Source organism: Felis catus, chromosome F1 (genome assembly GCF_018350175.1).
Source record: "Felis catus isolate Fca126 chromosome F1, F.catus_Fca126_mat1.0, whole genome shotgun sequence".
In the NCBI taxonomy this organism is placed as follows: Eukaryota; Metazoa; Chordata; class Mammalia; order Carnivora; family Felidae; genus Felis; species Felis catus.
This window is the reverse complement of record NC_058384.1, coordinates 9,800,432-9,822,089: the sequence shown is the minus strand read 5'-3', so window position 1 is coordinate 9,822,089 and position 21,658 is coordinate 9,800,432. Positions and strand designations below refer to the sequence as shown.

Here is a 21,658-nt window from a genome sequence, read left to right as displayed (position 1 = left end):
TCTGCCGCCCTGATGCTCCGCCCCTTCTTTCTATCTGTCCCCTCGGGGGCGGTCACAGTGACGCCCTGCCCGGCAGGGGGCACTCCATTAGCCAGCTCGAGTACCCTGGCACAGGCTGCGGCGACCCGAACACTAGGCCTCCTTTTTCTAATTTCCCCAAAGGACACGGGCGGCGGCACCCCTGACACTGTGGCCACGCTCCCGTCTCTCCCCAGCGTGCTCTACCCGCTGCCTCCGCCAAGCCCCTGGCATCACCAGCAACTTCTCTTCCGCTGACTTCAATGTGCTCCTCCGGCCTCCGGTTTCATCTCTCGCTAGCAGCTCCCACTATCAACCTCTTTCAACCTCCGTCTGGAATCTTCCTCCCTTGGCCTTTCGGCAGTCTCATCCTGGGTTTTCTTCCTACCTCTCTGACCTCCCCTTGACCTTTCAGAACGAAGTAACCCGGCACTTGGCGCTTCTTCATTTACCTGGGGCGGCTCCATGTGGTCCACGGCTCAGTCAACATCTAGGTCACTGACTCCCAAGCCCCCATCCCTTGGAGCCCAGCTCCTACCGAACTCCCCCCGCCCCCCTGCTCCCCAGCCCCCCGTGTCCCATCAACACTCAGGCACATCACGTTTAGCACAGAATGAAGTTTGTCTTAGAACATTCTCTCTCTCGGGGCACCTGGGTGGCTCAGTCGGTTAAGCATCTGACTCTTAATTTGGGCTCAGGTCATGATCTCCGTGTTCTCGGTTGGTGGGATGGGGCCCCACATCAGACTCTGCACTGAGCACGGAGCTTGCTCGAGATTCTCTCCCTCTCTCTCTCTCTGCCCCTCCCCTCAAAATAAATAAACGCTAAAAAACCCATTCTCTCTCTAGGTGTTTCCTCTCTTGGAAGTGACATCACCACACACCCAAATATCCGGGCCAAAGACTCTCACCCTTGACGTCTGCCACTCCCCAACCCTATACATTTAATACGCCCCAAGTCCCATTGTCTGTCCCCTTCACGCTCCTCAAATTCACTCATTCTTCCCATCTGCATGGGCACAGCCTTACCTCAAGACCCATCACTTGTCATCTGAATTGCTAACTGCAGATTTCCTGACCGCCTTTCCTTCTCCTTCTAATTCATTTCCCACCCTGGGTTGAAATACGCAGGCTCTCCATGCTTTGGGGGTAAAATGCAAACTCTTCAGGCCCATATACCCAGGGCCTGCAATCTGGTAACATAGAATCACCAGAGTTCAGGCTCTGAAGCCAGAACGTCTGGTTCAAATCCCTGCCCTGCCATTCAGTTAACCATGCAAACTTGGGAGAAGTCCTTAACCTCTCGGCGCCTTGGTTTCCGCATGTGTGAAATGGGTGTAATCATAATACCTCCATCATGGGGGTATTGTGAGGATTAAGTGAGATAATACATACAAAGTGCTTAGAAGAGTACCCAGCATGCAACACGTGCTCAGTAGACAGCAGTCTGATCTTCATTGCTACCTGCCCGTGGCTCACCTCCCACCCACCCTTCACTACACACTCACCTCCTTTCCTATGAACCACTTGGGGTTGACCCGGAGCTTCCCACTCCGAGGACCTTCCCCGTTGTTCTCCGTTTGCCTAAAATGCCAGATACGTCTGTCTTCCTCCAACAGGCACTGCCCCAACTCCCCAGCCCTTTGCCTGGCCGGTTCTCCTTTGTCCTTCGGGGTCCAAGGCACTGTCTTCCGGGAACTCTTCCAGGAAGGCTTCCCTGATTTCCCAGTTTAGAAGCAATACCTCTCTTCTGAGATCCCATAGCTAATTATCGGGCGTTGTTAACATTGGGTTAACCGCCTATCGCTCTTGTTATTCTTTAAGGGCAGAAATCATGAGTGACCCGTTTTTGAATGTCAGGCACACCTAGGAACAATTGCTCCTCAGGAACAATTATGTCTAGCGCTCACAGCAAACCTAGCATGTCGGGCAAAGCCCTACCTGCTTTGCATATATTGTCTACTGTCCTCCTCACAAAAATCATATAAAATAGGCATTATTATTTTGATCTCCATTTCGTAGAGGAGGAAACAGGGAGGCCAGCATTTTGCTCAAGGTCATACAACTGGTAAGTGGAGGAACTGGAATTTGAACAGAGGCAGTCTGGCTAGAAAGTAGTGATCCGAGCCAGTGTCATGTTCGTTTTGGTAAACAACGAGTATATCAACGAATGAACATATTCCAAAGGCACGAGTCAAGTAAACAAAGTGGGCTTGGAAGCCGAGGGGGGCTGCCTAACACCACGTATGGCACATAATAGGTGCTCAATAAATATGGGTCGGCTGAATAAATGAGAACAGACAATGGACTGAAATTGAATGGGTAAGAGAGAGGCCAGAACTGCCACTTGTACGAAAGGCAAAAGTGTGGGGGTCTGAGAAGGCCCCATTTATCCACATGTGCTCCTGCGGTATGAACGGCCTACCTGCCCAGGTCTTCCAAAATTTTCGTTAAAACTATACATGCACAATAAAAGGATCCGCAAACGGGCACCACGTATTAGAGCTGTTTGTTCCGATGGGTTGGTGTGTCAGCACTTCGGGCTTGGGAACGATGGGTGAGGGTGGTCAGCATGGGCTGCAAGCTCTGTGCTGAGACTTGGGGTAAGACCGAGTGCCGTTTCTTCTTCCTCCCAGGAAATGGTGCTCATCTGGAAATTTTTGACCAAAACCCTCATCAGTGGTGAACTTTACAAGGACCGAGTCAATGTATCTGGCAACGCTGGGATCTCAGATGCCTCCATCACTATCGATCAGCTGACTATGGAAGACAATGGCACCTACGAGTGCTCAGTGTCACTGATGGAGGACCTGGGAGGCACCCCAAAGTCACGTGTCCAGCTCTTAGTCCTCGGTGAGTGTCTCCATCTCTTTCCTGGGCCAGCAGGGCTGTGGTGCAGGGAGGGGTGCAGGGAGGAGGAGCTCCCTGGTGGTCAGGTAAAGCCAGATTCCCCCAGGGCAGGGGGCTGCTCCTCCCTTTTTATTCTGAGCTGTGTCCACCAAGGACAGTTCCCCGGGCAGAGGAGAAGGCCTGTTTGGAGTGGCCCCGGAGTCTGCCTGGGAAATTCTGTCCCTGCTCTGTCCGGTGCTCTTCCCCATGCCCCAAGCTCTCTTCCTTTTCAAGGAGAACTTATTAGGGAGAAGGAAAGAGAAATCGCAGATCCTAGATAAGGGCTCTCACTGTGCCTTTCTGTGGTGCTGAGGGCCAGACATCTACTTTAGTATCTGCATTTTGTAGATGAGGTCCAGAGAAAGTAGGCACCTGACTCAGAGTCCAACTGTTACTGGGAACATTTTAGTCAATGCCTATTCTATGTCCAATAGGAGGAATGGCCTCTACCCTGGGAGGTGAGCGGCACTTTATTTTTTATTATTTTTTTAACATTTATTCATTTAAAAAAAAATCTTTTTAATGCTTATTTATTATTGAGAGACAGAGAGAGACAGAGCATGTGCAGGGGAGGGGCAGAGAGAGGAGGAGACACAGAATCCAAAGCGGGCTCCAGGCTCCGAGCTGTCAGCACAGAGCCCGACGCGGGGCTTGAACTCATGAACCGCAAGATCATGACCTGAGCCGAAGTCGGACGCTCAACCGACTGAGCCACCCAGACGCCCCTAACATTGATTCATTTTTGAGAGACAGAGAGAGACAGAGCATGAGTGGGGAAGGGGCAGAGAGAGAGAAGGAGGCACAGAATCTGAAGCAGCCTCCGGGCTCTGCGCTAACACTTTAAACCCAAACGATGGATCATTTTCCTTTGTAGTCTCCCTTTACGCTACTTGGTGGGATTTTCTTTTTAATTGAATAAAGTGGCTGCCTGGAAGCATTTGTTGATATAATGCCAAACAGTATAGCCCTGAATAAAGAATCATTAACTGTCTCTTCCTCCCGGTCTACCACCAGCACAGTAGCTAGTGGTGGTACTGATGTGTATTCTTCTATACTTTTCTCCATGTGCTTTCAAAACACGCACATGCGCACATGTGTGTGCATGTACACACACACACACACACACACACACACACACACTTTTTCTTTCTTTCCTTTCCTTTGGGAAAAAAAAAGAGATCATATTATAAAGATCACCCTGCAACTTATCTTGGGTAATGTTACGTGCATATTTCTCCAGGTCAATATTGATAGAGCTACCTATTAGCACACGTTCGGTCACATGGATGTACTACGATTTGTTCCAGTGTTCCACACTGGTGGATATTCTCAGGCTGTTCCCATTGTTTTTTGTACGCACAATACTGATATCAATAGATACATAGGTATTCTTCCACTCCGTTGTTTTTATTTTTATTGGATAGATTCTTTTTTTTTTTAATTTTTTTCCACGTTTTAAAAAAAAAATTTTTTTTTTAATGTTTATTTATTTTTGAGACAGAGCATGAACGGGGGAGGGGCGGAGAGAGAGGGAGACACAGAATCGGAAACAGGCTCCAGGCTCCGAGCCATCAGCCCAGAGCCTGACGCGGGGCTCGAACCCACGGACCGCGAGATCGTGACCTGGCTGAAGTCAGACGCTTAACCGACTGCGCCACCCAGGCGCCCCTATTGGATAGATTCTTAAAAGTAGGATTTCCAGGGGCGCCTGGGTGGCGCAGTCGACTTCAGCCAGGTCACGATCTCGCGGTCCATGAGTTCGAGCCCCGCGTCAGGCTCTGGGCTGATGGCTCGGAGCCTGGAGCCTGTTTCCGATTCTGTGTCTCCCTCTCTCTCCGCCCCTCCCCCGTTCATGCTCTGTCTCTCTCTGTCCCAAAAATAAATAAAAACGTGGAAAAAAAATTAAAAAAAAAAAAGTAGGATTTCTGGCTCAAAGACTATGCTTTCATTAAATGGCAATCCGTCCCAGCAAAGTGTTTTCCCCAGAGCAACTTACATTGCTGGGAGCATTATCTGAGCGTAATTGTGTCCCCATATCCTCACCAGCACCGAATGTTACCTATCTTTTAAATTTTCGTAAATATTGTTCATTCGTTAGGTGAAAAAAAATCAGTTGAGCCTAAATCAAAATCTTAATCCAAGCACTAATAGGCCTCACTATCCCCCAATGGGGCCCAACCCCCTAAAGCTTAGGGACCAGCGGCGGGGAGTGAGGGCTTGGGTCTGTCTCCTTCCCCTCCTTAGTCCAACTCCTTCCACCCCGCGAGGCCATGTGGCTCCTCTGAGGCCATGGCCAAGGGAGGCAGGGATAAAGGGGAAAAGGCAAAGGCCTGCTCACCTGGCTGGACCAGGTGTATCTCCGTCCCGGCGCTGATACAATTCCAGTCATAGCGGACCTCCCCACCACAGCCTTTTTAGGGGTGCCATGGTGGGTTCCTCCACCTGCCACAGGGTGTGTGTGTGCCCCCCTCCTTTTCTCTACCCTGCCCCTGCTTGTGGCACTCACTCCTGCTCTCCGCGCACCCACTCTGGGCTCCCTGCAGCCCAGCAAGCAGAGAGAGTCCTTCCGTAGGACACGAGTCGGCCCCCGCCCTTACCCTGCCTTCGCAGCCTGCTCCAGCCAGCTTCTCTCGGCAACAGGCAGGCCCCACAGTCTTCAGATGGGTCCCCAGAAACGCAGGAGCGACTATAAAGTCCTTCCATCATCGGGTTGCAGGATCAGCACCCAGGAGCTTACAGGTTTCTGTCACTCAGGGAGCTTCAGCCAGGGAATGAGAGATGCCCGCTCTATGGCAGAGCACCCCAGTCTCCACGTGGGATTCTCTGGGTGCCTCCCTGACTTGAGATGGGGGACATGCCTCCTTCACTTCTAAAAGAAGGAGGGGGGGAGGGGCGCCTGGGTCACTCAGTCAGTTAAGCGTCTGACTCTTGATTTCCGCTCAGGTCATGATCTCGTGAGTTCGAGCCCCCTCCCGGGCTCTGTACTGACAGTGCGGAGCCTGCTTGGGATTTTCTCTCTCTCTCTCTCTCTCTCTCTCTCTCTCTGCCCTTCCCCCCCACTCTCTCTCTGTGTCTCTCTCTCAAAAGAAACAAAATAAAAACTTAAAACAAAAAAAAAAAAGGAGGGGAAATGCTTCTGGATCTCTATTCCTGAGCACCCCCTCAAAGGAATCTATCTCCTCCCTAATGAACCTCCAGGCTTCTCTTCCATGGGTGGGAGGAGGGTGACAGATCACCCAAGGGTTTGCTCCTGGAGAGGCTGCTGGGACCTTTCTCATGCTTCTCCTTAATTCTGAGGACACTTGTCGTCCTGGAAGTTGTGGTAGAAATTCTGAGACACAGAAGTCCCGATCTTTGTCTTGTTGACGATTTCTGTCATGCATTTGGGGCCCCTTGTCATGAACGTCTCTCTCCACTGCCTTTGGGACTATAAAAATGAACTTAATGTTCTTTCCTCATGTCTTTAAGTCTTATTTTTTACACTCAGACCTTTATTATATCTGGAATTTACTTGTGTAAATAGGATGCTGGGAGTTTAACTTTGTTTTCTTCCAAATGGACAGTCAATGACATCGGGCATCATCTGCTGCGACAAAGAAACAGTTATTATTTCACCGGACTTCCAGCTTTGTCACATATTAAGTTCTTACACAGACATGGCTGTTTTTTTACTCTTCATTTTGTTCATTTTCCTTTTGATTATTCCTCTGCTGATATGACATGGTTTTGATTACAGCATGTTTATGATCAGGATTGATATGTATATTTTAGTTGGAGCTATCAGGCTTTTAATATCTGGCACCGTGTAATATCTTTTCTTGCTAAACTTTTCCCAAACAATTTTGTCAGTTTTTACACATTTACTCTTCCATGTTAATTTTTAACACGTTGCTTAGTTTAAAATAAAAGTTGATTGGGGGGCGCCTGGGTGGCTCAGTCGGTTAAGCGGCTGACTTCAGCTCGGGTCATGATCTCACAGTTTGTGAGTTTCAGTCCTGTGTCAGGCTCTGTGCTGACAGCTCAGAGGCTGGAGCCTGCTTTGGATTCTGTGCCTCCCTCTCTCTCTGCCCACCCCCTGCTTATTCTCTCTCTCTCTCAAATAAATAAACATTAAAAAATAAATCAAAAAAATAAAAGTTTACTGGAAGTATGGTCAATTTACACCCTAATTTGCAAAGGAATGACATGTTAAAAATATTAAGTCCTCTCATCTAGGAAGATGTATATCAGATTCAATGACCTTCAATAACAAGGCATCTCTGTAGAATATTCCAGGCCTCCTGTGGACAAATGCGGAGCCTTTCTTTGTGTGCAGGAGGCAGGCAAGGAACCCTTTCACAACCCTGCACCCATCCCCAAAGCCAAATTCTTTGTGTCCTCCTGCTCTGCAAACAGAGGGGATTTATCTTAAATAGAAAACTACCATCAACTTGCAATGACCTCTGTGTGAAAGTTGCCAGAAATTCATGGTGCCAATGGCTCCCATTTACTGAGGACCAGGTATGCACCAGGCATCTGAGAGCTTTACAGATATTAGGGCTTCTGATCTTTGCAAACTATCGGTGGAAGCGGACATTAACACTCATGCTTGATGAAGAGAATGCTGAGGCTCGAGAGGTTGAATGACCTGTAGAAAATTCTCCAAGCTTCCATGGAAACAGGACAGCCCAAACGCAAAGCCCTTCACTGCTCCACCTCATAAGCCTGCCACTCCCAGCCAGCAATGGCTACAGTTCAGGATGATTCCCGAATCCTTCTAGATTTATTTTCCTTTTCAAAGTACCTGAGCGGATAGCAGACGTAAGCTTGAGGATGATGTTTCATCTCGCCCCAGGCAGTAACTTGTGCTTTGCCCGGGGCCAACAAAAGAAGGTTGGAGGGGGCAAAGCCGTGTCAGCCCTGGACGTGCCCCTCGTTTGCCCATAGAACACCCACATCTGGGACACGACGCTCATTGATAAGCGAGAGCCTGTAACTGCTCTTCTCCGGGAAGGTCTTTGCTTAGGGTCTGGGAGACGGCCCCGTGAGTGCACGAGCCATGGTTTCTGCGTCTTCACTGGGAGCTCTAGAGGGTCTTAGACCCTTGGAAACATCCCCACCCCCTCTCATCTCAGGGACCAGGCTGTCATCATCACACTCTATCCTCTATAGCACTTTTACCGCTGTGTTTTAGTTGCTCCCAATCTAGGTGGGATGCCCCGATGTGTTGGGCTAGCTAGCGCCGTTCGTTCGAGCAAGGGGGCCTGCTGTCTGGAGGGCTCCTCGCGTAAGAGACTCAAGTACACAGAGCTCAAGGAGCTCTGCTCGCCCGCTGTCTCCCAGTGTAGCGACCTTGATCCAAACACATATAAGGGCGTCTGGTGATCCCTCCCCTCTTAAAAATACTAATAAGAAAAAAAAAAAAGAGAGAGGGAGAGAAACTAAAAAAGAAATTCAGTGGTGTCCCTAGATTTTATGCTTCTGCGCGTTTACTTCCAGCTCGGTCCGCGACTGACCGAATTTGTAGCCTAACACATAGCACTTCCTGCTGCCCTAGCCCTGAGCGCCCTCGAAGCGCCCCCGCAGTTCCAGCAAGTGGGTGCAGCGTCCCCCGTCCCTGGACGGAACATGCAGCCCGTTCCAATTAAGGCTTTGTAAACAATGTTGCAACAAACCGTTCTGTGCGCATAGCTCTTCGTTTTTTATCTGCATCAGCTCCCGGGAGAGAGAGAGAGCACCAAGCCAAGAAAACGCGCATTTCCCGCTGGTTTCTATTCACTGCTTATTGCCTGGTAGCCCCCGGCTGAATCCCTCGCTTCCCCTGGTCCTTTTCTGGCTGATTCTGTCTCCTTCCGGCTTCCCTTAAGCAGCTCCCGCGTTCAGCGGCCAACGCGCGCTGGTTCGGGGCTGGGCACCCAGACGTCACCTTAGTGTGAACGTCCGCCGCCTCCCTCCCCTCTCAGGGCCAGCTTCATTGTAAGACGGGGACTGGCTAGCTGGAAGGGCAAAAGATACAGTTTAATCTGGGAAGGTGGAACTCGGAGAAACCAACGTTTTGCTTTCAAACAGAGGAAGGGAGCGCGAAAGAAAGTGAGAAATCATTTTGTACCAAAGGTTAAGGAATCCCATAAAAATCTTAAAAAAAAAAAAAAAAAAAGTTTCCAAATGCCTTTGCCACTGGGTTATTTTTAGGCAGAAGGGCTTTAATTATACGGGGCCGCCCCCTCGGGCCGGGTGACCTCACCGTAAACACCGAGCCGAGAGCTTCCGGACGGAGGCGGAGCCCACGGAGCTGGTCACCGAGCGGGGGAAGCCACCTGGCCCGGAGGCGGGACAGCCCGTCTCCCCGGCCTCTGGCGCCCCCTGGCGTCCTCAGCGGGAGGTGCAGGCTGTGGAGCGACGCGGTGCCCTAGCGCCCCGGGCTGCCCTCCCCCCCCCAGCGCTCCGGCTCCTGAAATCCTTCCAGCTACAAACTGGGGGGAAGGACGAGCCCACCCAGAACCCGAGATCTCCGGGAGCCCCGCAGGCCTCACAGCCGCGCAGCGGGCGGAGGGACTATTTGAACTAGAGCTGACTCGAGACCCTAGCTAGTTCGGATGGGGTGGGGGCTGGGGAGGGAACCCTTAGAGAAGGGTCTGGACAGAGTGAGGGCGGGTGTGCCTAGGCTGGGTTGAGGCGGGAGGGCAGCTTGGGGGCTGAGGTTAGTGGCCCCGGGGTGACAAATACTGACACATTCCTCCGGAAGGCTGGCCTCCTAGGCGCTGGTTGGTCTCTTGTTATCTCTTCTGCCTCCGGAGTGAGTTAAGGATTTGCCTTGATCATTTCCCCTAGCAAAGCTAGCCTCCGGTTTGTTCAGATTGCTTTTCTATGCTCCTTTGCCTCGGACCCTTGTCTCCCCTTTTTGTCTTGGACACAGAGGGGCCTGGCTACATTTATGCGCACTTCGTATGACGCTGGTTGTTGTGACACTTCTCAGGGGATACTGTATTTTCGGCCAGCTCTCTGATTGTGAAATAAAGTTTTAGTCCCTTGGTAAAGGCATACTGGGCAACAGGGTGATGCTTTTGATGAGTGGAGAGGGATGTTCCTGTACCCCTGGAGAGTGCAGAGGCAAAGCTTGGCTCCGCAGCCCTGACCTAGAGCCAGTCTCTTGGGAAGCCTGTCCCCCCCCCCCCCCCCCCGGGGGTACCTGCTTGCTGGGCCAGCAGAGAGGAGGGCTCCTTGTCAGGGCGGTGAAGGCAGCAGCCTCTTCCTTCCCGGGCTGCTTCATTCCTGGCGCCTGGACCGAGATGTAAGAAGCCTGTTCTTGAACTTCGGGCCTCTTAGGTTTAGGGGCTGTCCAACCGGGCTGGCATAGGGGAGCACCTGTAATGTGTTCCATGCCTGTCCCACACCTGGCTGGCCCTCCCTAAAGCAGCAGGAGATGTGGGTCACACCTACAAACCCCCTGCCTGTTTCAGAGAAAACCTGGTTCTGGTTGGCAGGGAGAGTTGCATCCTGGGTAGCTTCCCCCAGCAACTCCTGGTGGGGCTACGCAAGACCGGAAGGCATTCTCCACGCTCCGTGACCACTCAGTGCAGCACTATTTCCTGGGCAAGGGTCTAAAGAAAGAGGTGGAGGGGACAGGCCTGCCACACAGCAGTTCAGTAATAGCCCTCTGCACTGCGTGTCCTCCCCTTCCCTGCCCCAAGGACACTACCTGAAACCTCACGCATACTTGATGCTTCTTCCTGCCTCAGAGCCTTTGCACATGCTCTTCCCTCTGTGTGGAGTGCCCTCTCCTCTCTGACCACCACCACCTCCATTATTGGCCTTGTTTAGTCTCATTCTTCCTTCAGGTCCCAGCCCAGGGTGCGATGGGGTCAGAGTCCCTTCCCTACCCTAGCAGCCTTGCCTCCTGCCTGGTCATTGTCCAATTACTTGTCTCTCGTCCCCACCGGATTCCTTGAACATAGGAAGTCGCTCACTATGTCATCCCAGTGCCCAGCGGTATCAGACATAATAGGTGCCCAATATGGTTTGTAGAATGAACCCCCCTACACAGTGGTAGTTAGTGCAGAGTGAAAAATACCGGCTTAAGGTCTTCAGGAATTATGGGAGATCAGGTTAGGACTGAGTTCAGGGGGGCTGTTGGTTTTTGGAGCCTCCTTTCTGTAGGCTTCCCTTTCCCTGTCTCTGCCTCTCTGTCCAGCCCCCCCCCCCTTCTGTCCTCATTTTCCACCCAGAATGCAACTCTGCTGCCCCCTGGGGTTTTTCCAATCACCCAGTTACTCCGAGCAGTTGCGTTTTATCAGCAAAACACGGGACAAGGGTCATGCTTAACACAAAGGGAATATTCCTAAGAAGTTTGAGTTGAAGGGCTCCAGAGAGAGGGGTTTTCCCCTAATCCAGGGGTGGGCAGACGTGGCCAAATCCAGCCTGGGCCGGTTCATACATGGCCTGCAAGCTAAGAATGGTTTTTGTGTGTATAAAGCTTTATTTAAAAAGTCGAAGCAGTGACAGAGCGCAATGTGGCTCACAAAGTCCAAAATATTACCTTTGACCCTTTACAGAAAAAGTCTATTGTCCCCTTGTCTTACAGATGGGAACACTGAGGGATTGCAAGATTTCCCTAAAATGGCACAGATGAGCCAACATTAGGGGGAACTTGAATGGGCTGGTGGAGAGAGCCCTGGAAGTGGAAGTCAGATGACCTGGGTTCTAGTCCCACCAGGCTCTTGCCTAGTCTTCTCTCTGGGCCTCAGTGTCACCCACCTTTATAACAGTGGTGACTCTAATCGTGCACTCAGGATGCTTCCTGTGGCACTGCCTCTCTGTGATGGTGACTAGGCCACAGAGGAGACATTTCGGGCTGCACCGACCTTCCAGCAGTATTTCTCACCACCAGGCTATGAACTTCTCCACCTGAGAACAAACAAAGCAGTATGTGTGTATTTCTGGGGCAGGAGGTGGCTGTCCCCAAGTCCCGCCTGATTCATGCCTTCTCTTTGGTCCTTCGCCTACACAGTCCTACCCTCCAAACCAGAGTGCGGCATCGAGGGAGAGACCATCATTGGGAACAACATCCAGCTGACCTGCCAATCAAAGGAGGGCTCTCCTGCCCCTCAGTACAGCTGGAGGACCTACGACATCCTGAACCAGGAGCGGCCAGCCCCACCAGGTAACAGGGAAGACAGCGGGGAAGACAGGTGCCCCTGCCCACCCCAAAATGCAGGTGATTGGCTGAGGCTGACCAATCAGGCCCCCCTGAAGGCCGTCCCTTCCCCCCCCCCCCCCCCCCCCCGCCCTGCAGTCAGCCTTTGATATCTTGCAGCATCTCTAAGTTAACTCATGACAATACCCATCTTATAGGTTGTTGTGGGAAATAAAAGTGACTCATGTAAAGCACTCAGTAAATAGTAAATGTTCATTTGTTATCTTCATTCCCCGCAACTCAATTCTCTTGAATGAGCGTGTCTGGATAACCACTCTGTGCAAAAGCACTGAGGAGAGGAGGATTTTAATTTTGACTACGGTCATGTCCTGAAGGATACATTTGAGGCCCCCAGTCTAACTCTATGGCTCCACTCAAGGGTGGGAATTTCTCATACCCATTCCAGATCCAGGCTGGTTCATCTTAGATTCCGCTGAACCTCAGCTTCCCAAACCTGGCCCCTGTTTATGGGCGTGCCCACCCACATGACCAGGTCCGCTGTAAGGGTCCCACATTCTCAGAAAAGGAGACGGTAGGTTCAGCTGTGGTTGCCTGGAGACCAGCTTTGTACTGGGAAGCTTGGTATTTGACCTTTGGTCAGGAAACAAACTGAAAAAAAAAAAAAAAAGTCCCCCGTCCCTGGGCTCAACATGCAGCCCAGTTCCAAACAGGAATTTCAGTCCTGACCTGGACACTTTGTAGCTGTAAGTCACTTACAGCCCCTCTGACACTTATCCTCATCTGGAAAACCAGGATGATCGTTATACCACCTTCCCTGAGGGCTGTAAGGAGGGTAAGCGGAGATCCCATGTGTGATAGTTCTGAACATCCTTGGTAAACCCCACCCCAGTCAGCTGAGCGTCATGAACTGATGGAGTAGGGATTGGGGTATCAGTGAAGGAGGGAAGGGTAATTCTGGGGGCTAGAGCACTTTAGGGGAGGAGGTTCTTGAAAGGTTGAGGGGCAGGCACAGGCCCCGCAGCCAGGGAGGATCTTGAGGGTCCTGGATGAGAGGTGGCAGCCCGAGTTTGCGGAGAAGCCATAGGATCGGGGTCGGGGGGGGGGGGACGAGTGGAGAGCGGCTGGGAACGGGAAAGCTAAATCTTGCCAATTCGACATCAGGGCCCCTGGGAGACCAGGGTTCCTCGGTGGGGAAATCTCTCTCCAGCAGGAGCCCTGGGAAGCGGGAGGCTGACTTCCCGTTGCGTCCCCCTTGTTGACCACAAGGTGCCGCCACTGCAGCGGAAACGTTAGCTTTAGCGGACTTTCGGAAAACTGTGCTAGGTCCTTTCCAAGAGGAAAAGGGGTCGGGAGCCCCAAGTCAGGATGAGAACAGGTCTTGTGGCACTGGATCTGCACTGGTTAATCCCAGAGCAGTTTCTAATGTCCACCGTTCCCTTTGAGGAACAAGGCCCGGAGCCCAAAGCTGGCCTCTGATAACCGGAAGGCCCTAGGAGACACTCTGAAGTCTTCTGTCCTGATCTGTCTGCAGTGTGCTGTGTATACCTTACACGTAGACCGCATCTCTCGCTCTGAGGAGTGGGATTCTGATAGGGGCTATAGACCCCCCAAGTATTCCCAGGGTCATAGAGCATTTCCCAAAGTGTGTTCCTTCTACATGCCTCTTAAAAAAAAAAAAATCGGGTTAGTTTACAAAATAAGACCGTTAATACTATAACCCCCATTTTTTTTTATTTTCTAAATGTAATTTATTGTCAAATTGGCTTCCATACAATACCCAGTACTCATCCCAACAGGTGCCCTCCTCCATGCCCATCACCCACTTTCCCCTCTCCCCCACACCCCCATCCACCCTCAGTTTGTTCTCTGTATTTAAGAGTCTCTTATGGTTTGCCTCCCACCCTCTCTGTGACTATTTTTTCCCCTTCCTTTCCCCCATGGTCTTCTTTTAAGTTTCTCAAGATCCACATATGAGTGAAAACATATGATATCTGTCCTTCTCTGACTGACTTATTTCACTCAGCATAATACCCTCCAGTTCCATCCACGTTGCTGCAAATGGCAGGATTTCATTCTTTCCCATTGCCAAAGAGCATTCCATTGTATATAGAAGCCATAACTTCTTTATCCATTTGTCAGTTGATGGACATTTAGGCTCTTTCTATAAATTGGCTATTGTTGAAAGTGCTGCTATAAACATTGGGGTCCAAGTGCCCCTACGCATCAGCACTCCCGTATCCCTTCTATAACGCCCATTTTATGGCTACGCGGTGCTCATTAGCATATTAGAAGCTCTAAGAGTTGTGTTCTTCAAAAACGGATTTAACCCTCTCTTGATGATGTCTAAAATTGTTAGGTCGTGGACCCCTTTCTTAGCACCGTATGTTAATGTCACATGGAAGCAATATTCCAGAAAACACTCAGAGGTATGTGAGACTATAGGAGAGAAGAGGTAGCATTTTACAGAGAGTGAGCATCCAGAAATACTGCTGTGGGTTTCAAGGGAAGAATCTAAAGAAAGTGCATGGGGAAAGATTGGAAGAAAATCACCCAAATCACCAGCTGTTATTTCTAGCTGGTGAGATTATAGATGATTTTATTTTATTCTCTGCTCTTTATACCAGCTTTCCCTGCCCCTTCAGATGAGTTTAAACTCCCTTACTGTAGGGGTGCCTGGGTGGCGCAGTCGGTTAGGCGTCCGACTTCAGCCAGGTCACGATCTCGCGGTCCGTGAGTTCGAGCCCCGCGTCGGGCTCTGGGCTGATGGCTCAGAGCCTGGAGCCTGTTTCCGATTCCGTGTCTCCCTCTCTCTCTGCCCCTCCCCTGTTCATGCTCTGTCTCTCTCTGTCCCAAAAATAAATAAACGTTGAAAAAAAATTAAAAAAAAAAAACTCCCTTACTGTAAACCCAAATAGCATTTCTGCTTTGAACTCTAATCACCCTGTGGTCACCCTGGTTTCATATCTAGCAATTTCCTACCAGGAGGACACAGACCCTCCTCATCTTGTTTCGAGCTGATGCGAGCAGCCTCTGGAGATTTTCTGGACTGGACTGAATTGAAATAATAGCTTAATGTCATGTACAAAGTCTTATAATGAACATACGTTGTTTTTAGAATGTATATGTATTTTTGAAGACAACTGTCAGTTGCTCCAGGGAGTTCTAGACCTATAACAGGACTTCTGTGACGCTTGGTCATTTCTTAATTTTGCTACCTTGGGCAAGTACCTTGGCTTCTCTGAGGCTCCAGTTACCTCTGTGACATTGGAGATGGAAATATTTGGTCCACCGTCCAGACACGATTGTTAAAAAAAATCGTAGGAAGTCGTCCTTGAGGAAGTCTAGCGGGTAGCACACCCAGACCAGGAAAATCCACACCAAGCGACTATCTTGCCAGAGCGTGGAGGTGGGGCAGGGGCTGGTCTGGACACCAGGAGAATTGGCAACAGATAAAGCTGGTGTGAATGCAGGACCAGATCTGTAACCCCGTGATCATATTAGGAAGCCTGGCCTTTGCTATTTTTCTTTTAAGTTTTAATTTCAATTCCAGTTAGTTAACATACAATGTTATATGAGTTTCAAGTATAACCTATAGTGATTCAACAATTCCGTACACCATCCAATGCGCATCGCCACAAGTACACTTCTTAATCCCCATCACCTCTTTAACCCACCCCACACCCTCTTCCCTTCTGTTGCCCATCAATTTGTTCTCTATTAATAATAGCCTGTTTCTTGATTTCTCGCTCTCTCTTTTCTCTTCGCTCATTTGTTTTGTTTCTTTTTGTTAATGTTTCTTTATTTTTGATGGAGAGAGAGAGAGAGACATACAGAGTGTGAGTGAGGAGAGGGCAGAGACAGAGAGGAAGACACAGAATCCGAAGCAGGCTCCAGGCTCTGAGCTGTCAGCCCAGAGCCCGACATGGGGCTCGAACTCACAGACCGTGAGATCGTGACCTGAGCTGAAGTCGGGCGCTTAACTGACTGAGCCACCCAGGCGCCCCTCATTCGTTTTGTTTCTTAAATTTCAAGTATGTGGAAAACAGGATGGCGTTTCCTCAGAAAGTTAAAGTATTTACCCAAAGAATACAAAAACACGAATTCAAAGGGATACGCGCACCCCTACGTTTATAGCAGCTTTGTTGACAATAGCCAAGATATTGAAGCAGCCCAAGTGCCCATTGATTGTTGAATGGATAAGAAGAAGTGATACATAAATAAATAAATATATATATACATATATATATATAATGGATTGTATATATTGGATTATATATATATATAATTCGGCCATAAAATGAATGACATCTTGCCATTTGCAATGGATGGACCTACAGAGTGTAACGCTAAGTGAAATAAGTCAGAGAAAGCCAGGACCTGTTACTGGAGCTGGTAGGCCACCTCTGAGCAGTGCCGTGACTAGATCCTGCTTGCCGTGTCAGATGTCTCCTCTGGATGAGACGGAACCACCTGGTGGCAGCAGAATCTTATGAGGTTGACTCTGCAGCAAATTAGACGGAAAGGTCTCTCACTCTCCACTCCAAACAGCAGTTATGACGAAGCGTCTTTGAGGACAGGAAGTACGTGTAAGCATAAAGCTCTCCCTTTCCAGGTGAAGGAACCCACAGGATCACAGATTCAGCAGGACGGTGTCTCATGAGGACAACTGGACCGTTCTTGATTTCTTAGAGACTTCTCCCATGAGTCCAAGCTAAGGGATTCGGTTTCGGAAGATCATAAAAGTGGTTACAGCTGCATTTTCTACTTACAAAGCATTTTCATGTCATGCCTAACGTATTTTATGTTTCCTGAGCACTTGCAATACACCAGGCATTCTGCTGTGGGCTTGTATCGATTAGTACCTCATTTTATGCTCACAATTAACCGTGTGTGCCGCGGATTATGACTATTTCCATTTGTAAATAAAGAAGCTAAGGTTCAGTGCACCTAAATTCCTGGGCCAAAGCCGCAAAATTAATCAGTGGTGGAACCAGGCTGCGAACCCAGGGGGTTTGAATTCTAAGCATTTCAGAATTGCGCTTCTGGCCTGCAGTTGTTCTAGAAGGCCCGGAGGTGGACATTTGGTCCACCTTACGGACGAGGCTCAGACAAGTTCAGTGGCAGTGCTTGTATCCACCTAGGAATTCAGGCTTCCGAAATCCCAGCTGTTTCCACTAAACTGCGGTGACCGGTCTCCTCACCCTGACTGTCCTTCCTTCCCAGTCACAGGCCAGACTTTGTCTCTGAAGAACATCACCACAGAAATGTCGGGTTATTACATCTGCACCTCCAGAAATGAGGTGGGGGAGAAGTCCTGTAACATCACTGTGGCTGTCAGACCTCGTAAGAGCAGTTGGGCGTGGGGGGAGGGAGAAGGGTAAGGGGGGTGGACGAAGGCCAGGAGATCACTGGCTTGGGGTGCGAAGAGGCAGCTGAGAGAGACCCTGTGGAGGTGAGTCGGGGCAGCCTCTTTAGGGTCACCGGCTGGCAGGGTAGCTGGGGTGACCTCGGCCAGACGCTCCTGTCCCAGGCTCCCTTGTCTAGAGGCCAGTCCTGTTCCCTTGGTTCTTTGGAAGAAGAGCCTCAGACTGACTTCTGGAGACCTGGTCAGTCCCGCCCACCCTTAGGGCTGCTCGGTGGCTATGGGGAGGTGCCCAGAGTCAGCTGCCACAGAGTCTGGACCTTACCCGGTCACCCTGACCAGCTCAAGGACAAGCTAGAGAGGACCTGGCATGGCTGACAACTGAGGACGTTTCAGGAGCCTGGGTAGCCCAGGGAGTGTTGGGACCCAAGTCGATTGGCCTGTGTATCTTTGTATACACCTCCATCCTGAAGAGTGTTCCCCAGCCCCACCCGGTCACCTTCCTACAAGGCCATGCCTCATGGAGTGTTACTAGAAGCTGGCTGCACTGGCCCCTCGGCTGGGAGGGGGACTGGGCCTTTCCAGAAGAATCCCTCAGCACGGTTCGTCATCGTCAGCTCTGCTCACGCCCCCAGAGCCTGGGCTTCTGGCCTGGGAGGTGCACCTGCCCTGCTCTGTGTCTTGCAGCCTCCATGAACGTGGCCTTGTATGCGGGCATTGCGGGGGGCCTGGCTGCAGCCATCATTGTCACCGGCATTGTCGTCTACTGCTGCTGTTGCCGGGGGAAGGACGAGGCCAAGGACACAAGGCAGTGAGTGTCTGGGGACTCCCGTTGGCGAGGGTCTGAGCAGTGTGGGAGGAAGCGTCACAGCTCCTTGTGGCCTCTTCTAGTCATGCCAGCACTGGGCACAGCTGTCCCCAGGTGGCGTTGCAGGCCTGGTACCTGACTCCAAGGCCCCCCTGGTTCCCAGGCTTCCTGTGGCCTGTGCAGGGACAAGCTTGGGGTTGAGCCCCTGCCACCGTCTGGCCCCTCCTTGTCTAGTGGAGCCGGCCTGTTCCCGTGACACCCTGAGCTCATGACCAGAGCAAATCTGTGCCCCCTGCCCGTCCTGCAGCCCAGTGTCCCTTTGCATCTGGAGGAGTAGGGACGGCAGGTCCCGTGGCTCTCTTCCCACGCAGGGCACTAGGCCCACCTCCCCAACGCTAGAACGAGGGCAAACCCTTCCCCTCTGTCCTCATGCCCGCAGGAATCGGGTGGCCTACCAGAAGCCTCCAGAGCAGCTGAGAGAGCTTCAGACGGGGAGGGAAGAGGAGGACGACTACAGGCAAGATGAGAGGAGCACCGGGCGGGAGTCCCCGGGCCACGCTGACCGGTGACTGGAGCACACTGCAGGCTGGGGTCGGGGGAAGATGGCGGTTCATGCCTCTGCTCCTGCCTCCCGTCTCCTCACCCATTTTTCTGGCCCTCCGTCCCCGTCATGGACGGGATGCCTCTTCCCCCTATCATCTGCTGGAGGACCTGGCTAAGGGGATCTCGCTCGTGACTGACCCTGCCAAGTGCCCTCACCCAGGAAGTGACCTCTCCCTGCCGCCCGCCTAGCTCAGGGCCCTGGACCTCACCCTGGACCAGGCCACAGCCCCACCTTCCTCTGGAGCGGGGAGGGGGTGCTCCCAAGGCACAGCATGGAGCAGGGCGCTCCCTCGATTGGCCTCAGGAGGGCAGTGGCTGCCAACAGGTGCACACAGGGGGGCGCCCTTGGAGAGCCCTGTGCATGCCCTGTGTGCATATTTGTTGAATAAAAGAGAGGATGAGTCCAGGAAGGACTCCCTGTGATTTATCCACCCTAAGTGAAAACTCCTGCTTCGGGACCCACTTTGGCCTCCGGCTCCCTTTCCAGTTCCTCCTCCCCGCTCCCCCGCCCTCCGCCCCAGATTTCCCATGCACTCCAGAAACTGCAACCTCCAACCCACTGCATGCTTCCTCAGGGATTTCTGGCTTTCTCTCTCTGCCTGGGATGCCCATGCAGTTCCTCTCCCTCTCCGCCCGTCCCAGCAGGCCCATCTCAAATCCCAGGAACTCCAGATCGTCCCACACATGGGAACAATCTTGTCACCTTGTCCCACACTCATCATGGGCCACACGGCCGTTACCTGGGCATTAGTCTCTCCCTATGCTGACGTCTGAGCTACCCCAGCCGCATGACCCTCCTGGCAGGTGCTCACCCCAGCTGAAGTCGGGCCCCTGCTTTGATAGGTTGAGTCTCCCCCTCCGTGGTCTCTGCGATATGTTTGTAGATTCACAACTCCCACCCAAACCCCCTTGCTGGTTTAGGGAAGGAAGTACGCACTGCTTTAAGTGAACGCATATGTGTGCACACGGGGCAGCTTGTTCGCAGTAGGTCCCACATTCTCACATCACGATCCCTCCTCTCAAGGCCGGAATAACAGGCATGGCCACCCCTGCTTCCTGACACCTAACCCTGGCCCTGCCTGGCCCTGGCTCCGCTCTGCTGGTGGGTGGTCATCGTGCCACAACTCCTCTGCTGGCTGGGAGCTCACGAGACGTGTCCCGGCTTAAAGCTCGAGGCCCCCTGGCTAGTCTCACCCAAATGCAGTTTCCTACTAAGTAAACATCCCTGTCTTTTCTGGGTGATCAGAAAACCAATTCTGTAAATCTGTCATCTATTTGTGATTAAAAAAATTTATATATATATATATAAATATATATATAAATATATATATATATATATATAGTTGTTAAATTCGTTGCTTCATTCAAAGTGCTATCAGTGATAATAAACTTGTTAGTGGAAATTCTTATTTCTTTTTTAACGTGGGGCTTGTTCCCACCAAGGTAAATCTTGTGTCTCATGGGTTTGTGTCTACCTACTGTATATGTCATCTGCTTCCGAGGAGAGGAAGGCAACGTGATGACTGAGACTAGAGGGTCAGATCCTGTGGGTCCCATTGCCCATGACCATAGGAGGGTCAGGCTGTCTCTAGTGGTTGCTAGGGACAGGACAGAATCATACCTGGCAGCCGAGAGACATTCCAGGTAAAGCGTTGGACAGACCGTGGCGGGCCTCGGCAGTCAGTTTCCGGGCTTCAGGAAAGATGGTGGAGATGGTTATACCCAAAATGGCGCCCCTCCCGGGAAAGAGGAGAAAACAGTTCTCCTGTTCTAGCCGTCAGAGAGAACAGGTGGCTCTCCCTCCTCAAAGCAGCATGATCCACAGTTGCTTCTCGCCTCTGACATCGTCTCTTCTGCTACATGTTCAAAGTTCTCTCTTCCGTGTCCCTTCCCATGGCGACCTGTGCTCCCTCCTGTCCCAGCATCTGTTACCATATGGTCTGTTTCTACCTAGGCCTTACGATTTATGAGGACAGGAACCGAATCTCATTCATGGCCTGGCACGTGTTGACACTTGGTCAGTGTTTGCAGAATAAATGATGTTTGGTATCAATGCGTCTTGCCCAAGGTCATCTCCTGGTCTTCTAGATACTTGGAGGCGTCTTCCAGTCCTCATGGTGCAAGGCTGTACCAGCATGTTCTTGAGGCAGCTGTGGAAGGGCAGGTGTCCACCTCCTCTGATTTGGGCTGGCTTGTCTCTCTGCCTCTGGAAAGGCTCTGAAGGTTCATGTGCCTTAGCCCCAGGCTTGAGTAAGAAAATAGGGGAAATCAGGGCCCACTGCATTAATTCAATGGCCTTAAATCAGGACCTAATGCATTAATTCAATAACAAGCCTTTTGTGAGCACGTACTATGGACCAGGCACTCTGCTGGATGCAGGGTATATTAAGGTCACTAAGACACTCTTAGGAGGAGTGACAGACAGGAACACATGTACATGAGACGGGGAAGATGCCGTAGGAACACAGTGGGGACCCTCAGGGAGTTCAAGAAAGCTCCAAAGAGGAGGTGACGTTTGGGTTGCATCTTGAAGGAAGATGAGTGGTTTCGTAAGGGGGAGAGGGGTGGTGCTGACACGTCCATACTCCAGTGTGGGGCTCTATTACTTGAGTCTCAAATCACATTACCAGATGGCAAGGCCACCGCCTCCCGCTGAATTTATCTCAATCCAGAAACTCAACGGCAATTAGATCGTTGCAGGTTCTCTCACGGTCAGAACCAGCTGATACAGTCTCCTCAGGCTGTCAGGCACTCCCTTCCCAATTTGTGGTTTCTGGCCGACAGTTCAAAGACTTGTGGTGCTTGAGAAGAGAGACAAAGGCCACCAGTGACCTGGTGTCTCAACA

The 21,658-nt window shown here is 51.2% G+C and overlaps 1 protein-coding gene across 1 annotated transcript in view; it reads left to right on the top strand.

The window, feature by feature from the left end:
- GPA33 (glycoprotein A33) overlaps window positions 1–20,206 on the top strand; it is a 38,860-nt gene extending 18,654 nt beyond the window's left edge. The window contains exons 3-7 of the mRNA XM_003999163.6: window positions 2,654–2,870; window positions 11,893–12,045; window positions 17,263–17,382; window positions 18,089–18,212; window positions 18,649–20,206. Of these exons, the coding sequence (XP_003999212.3) occupies window positions 2,654–2,870; window positions 11,893–12,045; window positions 17,263–17,382; window positions 18,089–18,212; window positions 18,649–18,778 (744 nt within the window). The 3' untranslated portion in view covers window positions 18,779–20,206. The remainder of the gene's footprint in view (window positions 1–2,653; window positions 2,871–11,892; window positions 12,046–17,262; window positions 17,383–18,088; window positions 18,213–18,648) is intronic.
- The last annotated feature ends 1,452 nt before the right edge of the window (window positions 20,207–21,658 follow it).